At 38.6% G+C, this 12,205-nt stretch overlaps 1 protein-coding gene across 4 annotated transcripts in view; it reads left to right on the top strand.

Annotated features, from left to right (window-relative positions):
* The window catches only part of LOC135701495 (fibrous sheath CABYR-binding protein-like), a 292,932-nt gene that overhangs the window by 166,548 nt on the left and 114,179 nt on the right, over positions 1-12,205 (top strand). For all 4 annotated transcript variants that reach the window (XM_065222303.1, XM_065222304.1, XM_065222301.1 and 1 more), the window contains exon 3: positions 11,274-11,468. In XM_065222303.1, coding sequence (XP_065078375.1) covers positions 11,310-11,468 — 159 coding nt within the window. In that variant the 5' untranslated portion in view covers positions 11,274-11,309. The remainder of the gene's footprint in view (positions 1-11,273; positions 11,469-12,205) is intronic.

The raw sequence follows: 12,205 nt of genomic DNA, 5'->3' as shown, positions 1-12,205 counted from the left end.
CGGCATTCCTAAGGGTAAAATTGTATCCAAAATAATAATAATCTATGTCTGAAGAAACTGTTTTGGTTTTATCATGCTCTTGTAGACTATGTTTTAGGCTTGGAGAATTTTTTAAAAGCTCGATAAAACATGAACTGTTACTTGGGGTATTTTACGATATTTAGCTGCTACCATTAAACCGGAAAAAATAGTAATTTTAAATCTTTAATCCAGTGGTCATCCTGTGCATAGCTTGACTTTTTTTTTTATTAGTATATGCCCAAATTTACCAAGCATTTTGTAACGAACCTGACGTTTTTTTTAAGGTTATCCAATATGTCCTGGAGTTAAGATCTTGATGTTCTATAGACTCAAAACATCAACTGGGGGGCGGCCTCGACGTAGTGGTTAACATCTCACGCCAAAGTCACAAGTTCAAATCTCATCCCCGGACAAATCACGACTGATCCAAGAGTGTAAAAGTATAATAATAATAATTATAAAAAAAGCTTTGTAAAGCCTCAGTGCTGTAAGGAATAGTATCAGCAAGATATTTAACTATTCTGAAGTTCAGATCTTGAAGTTCTAAAGCCTTAATTCAGTATTGAACAAAGTCCTGAAATTTATTATGAGTCTGTAAAGCTGATGTGAGTCTCGTAAAAACTTGCACATCATAGAATGGTCAGTTTGCTTTCAGTTGTTGACTCAGCAACACTTGTATCTTTCGGTGTCGATTGCGCTATCGGCAGTTGTTTACTCGATCACGTTATGCTTTTGGTGCGCTTTGTTCATTGTCTGCTAGAATCGCATATCAGTCCCATATGGAAAAAGTAAGAAAATGACAGTCGAAGATACATAGTGCAATTTCCTCCGATCGATCGATCCACACCACTCAGGTTTGGAGTTGTGACCTGAATATAAACTCAGCAAATCAGTGGATTACTCTGTAAAAAACCTGGAATATGCATGAAGTACGGGCATGGCAATTTCAAATTCTATCTATTTCTTCATCTTCAAGAGTTGAAAAAATCCGAAATCACAGGACTAAGTTCAGGATTCTTAGAAAATTTTGTTAATCTCAGATTGAGAATACTGTTTGAGTTTCTGCAGCTACATATTGAGAATGTTAAACTGAGATTTGTTTCTTAATGCTTTCTTAAATAACATTCTAAGAACAGATTGAAAGATTTAAGGTCAACATTTCAAAATTATGTCTCGTCCTAAGAAAACATTCAAACATGCAAGACTTGGGGATATGTCCACGACCTGGAACTTTTCATGATTTTGGGTGGATATTAAAATTTTCATAATTTTAGGACTTCCAAAAAATTCACATTTCTTACAGATTTTGAAAAATTGTTCGGAATGCTTTCAACAATTTAAGATGGAAAAGCGTGTGGAGTGGGTATTTGAGTTGTAAATTCAATATTTTTTCTATGGCGTGGATTTTGTGGATTGAAAATAGGGACTTCTGCAACAACCCTGAGATCTTCATCAAGTTTAAACCTGAAACAAGTGTGCATTATGCCCTGATGCATAACCTCGAGCAATTCATTTTACATTATGCAAATGGAAAGGCAGCGATGATTGTGGATGTCGCTTGCGGGGGTAACGTTCAATATTTACGGGTTTACGATTTTCCACAGGAGGTGCCAATGATCATAATCTAACGTTGGTACTGGAGAAGTATGGGAACGTGAAGCGTGTCATTCGGGAGAAATTCCTTGCAGAGTTGGGCCTCAACATGCACACAGATGTGCGAAGTGTATCCATGGACGTGAAAAAGACCATTCCTTGCTTAATTTCCTTATTCGAAAGAGGAATATATATTATGCTGGCAATAAAGATAAATGATTTCTGTGTTAGACGGAGGAGCACCGGGTGGCCACTGGCCACTCTCTCGGAGGTACCTATAACATGACTAAATGTGGGCAATGTGATCCTGGGCACTCGGTTTGGCTTGTAATTGATCTTGTTTTTTTTTTTAAATTCTGACGTAATTTGATGTGTTGCATGATGGGTTTTGATCCTAGTCAGGAACTGGCCACTTCCTTGGGGGTACCCGAAACATGCCTAACCTTCCTGATCGTTGATTTTGTTTTTGAGTTCTGATGTAATTTGATGTATCGCATGATGGATTAATTGACTTCCGACGCGACTGGCAGCATTGCAGAAGAGCTGTCGAAAGTACCAACAATAACAACAAAAACAAAAATCTTTAAGTCATGATTTCCCTAAAAGTCGGATGTTTCGTTCATTTGGAAGGGCTAATCGCGTTAGCTTTACGGAGTCGATAATTCTCTGTTAATTCTATGTCCAGTAGAAGTTGAGCTGAAAACTCGTGGCTTACCCGAGGTTAGAGGATTAGAGGGGTACATTGTCGAAGGACAGGATCAGGGAAGGAGCTTGGAGTTGGGGATTCGTTGTCTCATCAGACTGTTGTCGCCAGTATGAACGGTAGTGCGGTTCTAGATTTTTGTGGAGTTCGACCGGCTATGGCGACCAGTGGGCGATGACGAGACATATCGAGACGTGAGGACAAGACATACAAAAACTAATAAAGAGAGACAAGAACTTTAATTTAGTGCTGGTGACATACAAATGGTGCTCTGTAAATGAAGTTTAAGATTCGAATTGATTTGAATTCACAATTTTTGTGAAGTACGTAAGAATGTGTATATTTATTTAGAATTTTATATGATCCTATGTTGGTAAAATAACGATTCAAAACTCATAAAAAAAAACATATTTTCTTACTAACTTGTCGACCGAGGGACAAAACATGACACGAGACCAGTTCTAAATCACTTAAGGGGGTATTCCCAATCTTTTGCCTTTTTTCGGCCTGTTTTTCAATTAATTTTTTTTCAAGGAAAATGAATAGTAATGCGCCTAACTCTTTGGGATTCTTGTTTATTGAACATTAAATTTTACAAATAAATTTTTTTCGACATAAAAAAAGACATTATTGACGTCACAAAATGGTGGCAAACAGACCCCTGTTCGCCGCAAACGCCTGGACGGGCGAAGACTTTTCTCTGGAACGGCTTCATCTGAAACAGATTTCGTGATGAAATTATAATCTGCATAAGATTCTCTGGAGCTTCTCCCGTTGGCAGCAAAAAATCTTGCAAATTAACAAAATGGCGGCCATATGAAAAAACAGGCAATTTTTAGCCCGCTTTTTTGCAGCTTTAAGGTGCTTCAAACAATGTTAAATGTTAATATTTTTGGCTGAAAGTGGGAGAAGCTCCAAAGAATTTAATAAGGAACAAAATGCGCAAAGATTCAAGTCAATAGCTCTTATAGTTTCTGAGAAAAATCTTCGCCCGATAAAAAAATGTGGTTTCGAGAAAAACGCGTTTAAAGTTTTGACTTTAGTTAAAACCATTTGGGGGTTCTTACCATTAGTCAGCTATGCCTGGACACCGAATTCGCTGATCGGAAAACGGCTTGGGGGGATGAAAGTATATAGTCTAAAGTACAAAAAAACGTGAAAAAAAAAAATTTGATTTTTTGAAAAAAAAGATCGGGAATACCCCCTTAATCGTTGAATTGAAATCTCTTACATAAACGATTTATGACACTATCGCGTGACGGAAACCTGCTAGCGTAGTCCCCACCACTCCTTCAAACCGTTTCCATCGGAAAACTACTTCAGATTTAATGAATTACACCAATATCCTACCACAGGGTGGATCCCGAGCCGTTCATAAAAACTCGATACCTAAAATCGTTTCCCATGAACAAAACTGTTGCTTTTATCAAATATCGACACACCATAACCACCGAATGCCACTTTAATGTCGGATACCAGTTGCTGCTGATGTGTAGTGTAGTGGTGCTCCAAGTCCAATCTGATTAGTGCTTCTGGTCACGTTCCGGGCATCCTCTCACCATCTTTGGGTGGGGGGCCATAACCTCTATGTGCGTCGCCGTTGTATCAGGTTCGACGACGACGTGAATCGCCTTGATAGCCCATCAATGACGGGCGGGTACTAACAGGTTTCTGCTGAAAGCTGAATGATAGAGTCTCAACGACCGAACTGCGTCCATTCTCATGCGCCATGTCATGTCCGTTGATAGGAGCACATTTTTATTCCGATGATAATTCTTTGAGTTTGAGAATGGTTCGAAGCTCACGCAAACCGGTAGCTCCGGTCTTTGAGGGCCTTCCGGATTTCCGGATCAAAGCAACAACTGGGAATTGACGTGTGCTGCCTTGTCTGACTGCCTGGTTGCTTGCTTACTTGCTCGCAGTCCATGTGAACTTCATCATATAAAAGTAATAATTTCTCATCATGGAGGCAATAAAATGAAGAAGAACTTCATGTCTTACTGTGAAAAGGATGCATTATATGGGTGTTGAAAATTGTGTCATTTTTCTCGTTCTTTATTGTGCAAAGTGCTGTTTTATACTTTCAGCATAAGAGGTAGAAATAACATTATGACTCTTTGTAAGCTTAAAGTAGTCTGTTGAAATCGAGTTCAGTATGTGAAGTTAGCTGCACTGTCACTCTCACTGCACTGAAGTCAACTTTCAGCGAGTACCCACATTTGCTAAATTCTAATTAAGGCGCAACAGCTTTTGTAAACAATGACTTCTCTCGTTGATTTCTAAGAATTCAAGGCTCGCCTACACAAACCAACATATCCATCGGGTAGGGAAAGTCTTCACCCACTCGATGGTGATGTCGGACGAACCATGACTTTCGAGAAATCATAGCTGGTATGCCCTAATTCCAGCTCTATCTAGAATTGTCTAATAAACTCGCAGACATCAATGCTCCAGGCTAACAGAATACATATCCACTCCTTTTGTTGTCAGTGTCCATAAAATCGTTAATTAGTATTTCACCATCATCAACTGCGCTCTAACTCGGTTATAACGGAACCTGCTCTAAATGCACGCCGAACGGTCATGATTCTGGCTTCTACTCTTAATCGATTGATTGGTTGGCGATAAAATGGGAGCTACATTTGTACATCTTCTGCTTGTAGTTAATACCTGGCTGGACAGCTGAACAGAAGTGCTAAAGTCATCGATCTGAGAAGGAATTATGGACGTAGCGGAATTTTTTACGACTTAATTAACACAATTAAAGCAAGTTGAGGAAAGAGCTGGAAGAACGTTTGTTCGTGGTCGAAACGTATGCGTAAAAAGTGTAGTTGCCGTCGCTTCGCTTCGGAAAACCAAGATGCATCAGTTTATGCGACTCGTGCTATTTGTAACTAGTTACAGCTTGAAATTTGCTTAACTTTGTCATTTGTGACTTGAAACATACATGCAAAACTTCATATAGCAGCTGCCGGGCATGAGCAATGGAGAAAACTGTATTTCGCTCAGACAAGTCAGCACCGGAATCAGGTCTTTCCCACTTCACTGAAGATCCAATCGTTTTACGGCCTCAACAAATCCTCGAAAAAATCGAGAGCTGCCCAAATTAGTCAAGTACCGCTGCTGATGCCTCTGTAGCTACGTACAAGTAGCAACACTGCAGCTACGTACGTACAAGTAAGACAACATCGTCAACAACTGGTGAAGTGGAAAGTGCATGGATAGGCTTTCCGGGGCTCCCCAGACTCCCCTTGTCAGGCGATCCCATAAAAATCTGTTATGATTTATTGTTTGAAATAATTTGACGCTCAATTATCGGAAATACCTCGGAAGCTACGCGCTGCCACCATCGGTAAACTGCTGTTATTTAGTTAGGATGCTCTAACACAACCTGACTGGCGACTGGGCAGCGTGGCTATTTACAGCCGATATTATCGCTATTGTTAATGGGCTTTCTTCGGGGCCATGGAGAAATTGCTGGCTCAAATATTCCTACAACGACCGGTTTCCGATTGGGGTACCACCCCAATTTGTTACTGCCAGTGGCAGTTTCAATTACACACACAACAATCGCACTGCGGCGGCTAACTTGCTTAAGATTTAGCTGCGTCCAATTACCGGTTTTCCGGTTATAATATAGCTATCCAACGTAACTATGAAACAAAGTAGCGATGATCCGCTTTGTACAACCGTATTTTACCATAGGATATTTAGTTTGCATCGTTACTGTTGGAAGGCGAACGATTCGTATGGGTTATGCAAAATACTGGCATCCAAATTTGTTTTGATTTTTTTTCACGATCATTTGAGTAAAAATTGTTGGAAATTTTGGGGCAATTGGTTGAAATTATTTACTGTAGGACAATTTCTCCGAGAATGTTTAAACGCGTGAACACCCATAATTTAAAGATTTTCTTTTAAAATATTCACTCCTTCTGAATACGAGAATTTGCAATATCGGCTATTTGAAAAATTTGGAACACAACTTGGGGCCTCCCTTAGCTCAGTCGATAAGGGCGCAGCTACAAAGTAAGACCATGCTGGAGGTGGCTGGGTTCGATTCCCGGTCCGGTCTAGAAATTTTCCGGGTTGGAAAATTTCTCGACTTCCCTGGGCATAGAGTAGGATTGTACTTGCCACACAATTATACTAATGCAAAAATGGTTCAGGCATCGAAAGCTCTCAATTAATAACTGTGGAAGTAGAACACTAAGTTGAGAGCACGCAATAAGCCCATATGTGATATGCAATAAGCTTGAAATGCGAAGAAAAAAATACGATCATGTTTAAGTTTTGCGTGTTTCTTCCTTTTTTAGTGTTGTAAAACATTTCTCGTGATTTGGAGTCCATTTTAGACAAAGGAGGCTTTGAGATATTTTACATGCTTTTTTTTTGGTTCAAACTAGGATTGGGCGATCTTCAAAGAAAGATCGATCTTGACGAATCGATTTTATATTTGGTTCTAGAATCGATCCACTGATTAATTCGGTACCAAAGAATCGATCTTATGGTTTTTATTTAGGTGACCTTTCTGACGTTTATAACTCACACACTTTCGTAATCCCATTTTCAAGTGCTTAGTTTGTTCTACCTCTAGCCAAAAATATTGGTTTGTTATTGTTATCCTCACTTTCGGACCATCAATACTCTTGCATATAGAATTGACTATACGCTTGTTTACGTTGGTAGCCCAAGAAATTCTTTCCTTTATAATATTCAATTTAATGTTTTCGTGACGGTAAGGAGCAATGAGAACAGGAGGGAGGTGCCTAAATTCATCAAATGTTGCTGTATTCGTAAATGTCGGAAACACGCAAATATTGACGTCATTGTAAGGAGCGATGCTGATGTGGACGGTATGTTCGTTTAATTTACCACGTGAGAGTAACTCGTTTTTTAGATGTAAATACAACTACAAAATTCAGAACCTTTTTTTGTGAAGATCGAAAAGATCAGAAGAAGAGATCGATTTTTTCGATCTTTTCGAGTACAAAGAATCGATCTGAAAAATCGGAAATCGGAATGAAAACGATCGATCCAAGATCGCCCAATCCTAGTTCAAACGCCACTTATCGTTTTTCTCATCATAGCGATTCAATCATTTTTCTTTCAAATTTTAACGCTATTTAAACGTGTTTTCAAACATTTTTGGCGTTTTTTATCGACTTTGAGTTCTTATTATATATTTAGCGTTTAAATGTTTCTCTTTCCCTATTTTTTACTATTTTGGCGCTTTAAACTAGTTTTCTTTTTATGTTTTTAAAGGCCGATTTCTTCTTCTTAAGATTTAACTGTATATGTAAACCTGGTTTAAGATTTAAATGTAGGTAAAGAAAGATGCTATAAGGTAATTTTAACGGTTCTTTGTTAAGTTTTAAGGGTTGTGTTTTAGATTTTTTTTTTATTAAATTTTGTTTATTTTTTTTTGCTTCTACAGGGTGATTCAGAATAACTGTCATCTATTTCACAAATATGCATTTCTCAATGGGTAATATGATATATCAGGCATAACATTTGATAACGGCACAAAAGCATTTGTAAACAAACTTTCTAAGGCCCTTTACACGTGAACCAAAGTACGCCCATGCAAACCAATACCACTTTCGGAAAGTGATAGGTGCCCCTATCCGATTATGTTGTTGTTTTGCGTGGGCGTACTTTGGTTCGCGTGTAAAGGGCCTTAGAAAGTTTGTTTACAAATGCTTTTGTGCCGTTATCAAATGTTATGCCTGATATGTTCAAGTATTTTTGTTTTTAAGCGTGTACAAATATCAGCTTGTATTGATAGTAGGATTTGAAATTTCATGCGTTTTCGAATTCAAGCAGCCATGAAAATGCATAAATTCGTGTGATATCTTTTAGAAACTGAAATCTATTCGAAAGAATGAAACATTTATGTTTCGCATCAAATGTGGCTGGTAATTAAAAATAATGGGAGAGAGACTTGAATGAAAGTATGCTAAGTTGAAGATTATGTACGTAGTATATCTGGTATCTACTGATATCGAAAAATCATGCAAGCGTTCAATCGTTAGAACCAGTTTTAAAAATGACAGTTATTCCGAATCACCCTGTAACCACTTTTTTCGCGTTTTTCTTATATTTCGGCGTCTGAAGCTATTTTCGAGCTTTGCCGTTTTGTTGCATTTCAATGCTTATTTCTACCAACTCAAACGTATTTGTTTGCGGTTTGTGAGGCTTTTAGTCCTTTTTTTCAATAACAATAGACCTTTTGTATACAACTGGGATTCCAACAATATGCTGGATATTTGAAATTACCGGGATTAGCACTAGCCGTGAATTTTAATGTAAAATCGGGAAAAATATACTTTGTCCTTTCTTCAAAAGATTGTGTAGCTTGGCTTGAATACAAAATCATGAGATTGATATTTTTAGGATATAGTCATTTTGAAGAACTGTCAAGAGAATTGTGATGAAAATGTAAAAAAAAAAAAAACACTAAGGAAATTTTAGCATTAATTTTAAGGATAATTCTCAAGCGCAGTGCTATTATATCTGTGTCTTGGATTCCGGCAGCGTTGTCAGTCTTCGGTTTTAGGGAGAGTTACCTCTCACCCCAGCAGGCCTGGGTTCAATCCCAGTCGGCGCCGCCGGGATGTTCTGAGGCATAACATCTCTGATCTCGCCTTCCTTCGGAAGGGAAGTAAAGTCGTTGGTCCCCGGTTCATGAGTTGATGGGTCGATAGGTAGGGTCCAGGTGTGGGAGCTGCCTCCCTGGCGTCAGTAGCATTGGTGCTCAACACGGAAAACAAGATCGACGGTAAACAAGATCGACGGAAAACAAATCAAAGAAAAAAATAATAGTTCTGAGGAAAATTTCATGATGATTGTGAAGAGGATTCCTGGACTTTTTTCTAAATAAGTTCCAAGAAGCATTTAAAGAGAGTTCTGATGAAAATTTCAATGAAATTCCGAGGGTATGTATTAGTAAAATATCAAAAGGAATCGAAATTACAGAGTACAATTTCAAAGGAATTCTGAGAAAAGTTTTAAGGAAATTCCGAGGATAATTCCATCCCGTATAAATGCGAACCATTACTTGACCTTACCTAAAATCATTAAAAATTGTTTATGATCCCCGCTAAACTTTAATTGAAATTGTTATGGAACTTTACATGTACGTTTGTGTGATAAAGTTTTAACCTTATGTATTATGGGTTTTCTGTAGTGAACCTTACAAATAATGGGTTGTTAAGAACCATTACCATTCCAATTTCTTGTTTTCTCCATACATTTTTGGGAAAGGAATTATATTTTAACCATTTTATTTATGATTTGAGAATTTTAATGGTAATAGTTATGGTAGTCGGTAAGGTCTATAGATGATTTTGTAACATCGATCAACTTTATGTGGAATATATCACGAATTATTTGTCTGTAAATTATTGATTATAAATTCCCTAGGCTTTGGCAAAACTTTGAGGTAGTTTAATTAGGTTACCAGGTCCCAGGGCTGATCTGGATCTTTCCCACATTGTAAATTGCATTATGGAGAAAACAACTATTTTGAATGGTAATGGTTCTTAACAACCCATTATTTGTAAGGTTCACTTCCAAAGAACCATGATACAGAAAGTTAAAACTTTATCACACAAACGTTCATGTAAAGTTCCATAGCCATTTCTGTTAAAGTTTAGCAGGGATTATAAACAATTTTTAACCATTTTCGGTAAGATCAAGTTATGGTTCGCGTTTATGCGGGAAGGACACCTCGAGAATAATTAGAATTTTATAGGTTCTGATTTTCAGTTGGGTTTCTGCAATCTGTTGAAGCAAACATAACACAGAACTGTAATATAAATATCCTCCAGTTGGGTGAATAAAAAAATGCATTAAATGAACCCCCACCAATCAACACCTTTCAATTGCGGTGCAATAGGTCAGTTTCCGTTGCTATCATGTTTCTTGCGATGTTCCTTCTACCAACATCAATTTCTAATTTCGTTTTTCTCCTCAAACATTTAAGCCGTTCCAGCCAAACAACAATGCGTGGCGGCGGCCTGTGTAATATTTACTCCCCTGATGGTGTTAGCTCTGTCGAGTGGTTGTGTGTAGGCCGGCGCACATACTTCTTTCGGTTTCGGTCATCGTTTGTTGGCCAGGCCAGGGAGCCACGATGCGATGGAGGACGGTGCAGTGTGGTTTGTATTTGCCATACACAAACAAAAGCTCCGATATGTAGTTCCGTCCGATGAAGATTAGGGCAAGTGGTGAAGCGAAACACGATTCTTCGGGTAGACCACTCTACAAAGTGTTCGACAGAATTTTTCCTATCTCTGGTCCCCAGAGTGTCATCTCGGGGCTAGTCGCATACGAACGGAATAATGTATTAATTAAACTAAATTCATTAATTTACTTGCAGGCCGATCCTTGATATTAGCAGGGTAGGAAATGTTAATTATAACATACTTCTCTTGAAGAGCACTAGGTTGGGAGTGGGATTGTATATAAGCTTGAGAGTCAAGCATACATATGAAAATATGCAGAAGTGCAGAACGACTACGACGACTAACGGGATTTCATTCGTTTTTATCGCACTTTTTTATTGGGCCATCGAGTTCAACCGGACGTACCTAGGTCTAGCAGCCTACGGGCCGGCAGCACTTACACCTGGTTTAATCGCCGACGATATTTTACGTCCCACTTTTATTGCCCCATTCGCGTTAAGGATCCCGTCCACTCGATGTAGGCAGCCAGCCGAGAGATTAAAGATGAGAAATTTGTCAGGTTTAGTCACTGATTAACCCGTTTTGTAACTTCCAGCTTCCATCCAGTTCAGTTCCACGAAGTAATTCAAGACCCGCTCGAGCGTTAATTAGTTCGCACCATCCCGCACTTACAGAACCTACTTTGGCGACGATGACGATAATGCTTACGTTTTCAAAGTTAGATAATCTAACAATTATCCTTTGTCTCTTACTCTCTCCCTTTGCAGACAATTCCGTTCTAACAACCACAAAACAGTAAAGCCATGGGTAAAGCACAGAGTAAGCGTTCGGTCGATATAACGACGGACCCGACCAAGGATGGCATAGTCACAGAGGGCACAGGCAAGCTGGAAAAGATTGAAGACGTCGATCAGCTCAAATCACAGGCCAACGGCGATGCACAGCACAACGAGGGCGAATCGGTAAGTACAATGCAGTTTGCTGCTTCTTTTGGTTAGCTCATTCGAGAGTTACTACAGCCTATGAGCAGATTATTATTTCCTGATGGAAAGATGAGGAAGAATTTCTGATCACGTGATAGGGTTGACTTCTCACAACCTACTTTAGAGCCTGCAGTAATTGTGCTATTAATGCACGTTGGTGTGGTGTTGGAGTGTAAAATGTGGGCATAATGGCGAAATTAAAAACACTCAATGTTGAAATATGCCTGTAGTATAAATATGTGTCGATGACATTATTGATATAAACTGTATTCTTGTCTATCTTGTTGATCATGCGTAATACCGAAAAAATTAAATCGAATAAATTTCTGAAAAAGAATATATGAGGGCCGTCGCAATATTCCAGTTGGTACGTAATAATCAAGAAGTAGAAGAATTGATTCTTTAAGTTCTAGAGACATTTGGATGTTTTGGTTTATGTTAATATTGATAATCATAAGCACAATTTGAAAATGCAAATATCTGATTGAATTTCTCTTTTAAATTATTAAATTGATTCTCTCATTTCCGAGATAACCCCAGAGGTCTACCGGATTTTGCCTCATAAGACAATTCTTATATGGGGTCATCCTCAAAATATGTAAAGGCTTAGGGGGTCTCCACATTCCGTGCAGTTTCTTACACCAGGGGATAACGGAGGGATTTGGTATTTTCTTACATTAGACATAATGCAGGGTGTGGCCACAGAAAACTGGGAA

The sequence above is a fragment of the Ochlerotatus camptorhynchus genome, unplaced genomic scaffold, assembly GCF_037179485.1.
Source record: "Ochlerotatus camptorhynchus isolate MF236.1 unplaced genomic scaffold, CSIRO-AGI_Acam_v1.1 ptg000165l, whole genome shotgun sequence".
In the NCBI taxonomy this organism is placed as follows: Eukaryota; Metazoa; Arthropoda; class Insecta; order Diptera; family Culicidae; genus Ochlerotatus; species Ochlerotatus camptorhynchus.
Note: the sequence above shows the minus strand (reverse complement) of the source record. Positions and strands in the feature narration are given on the sequence as shown.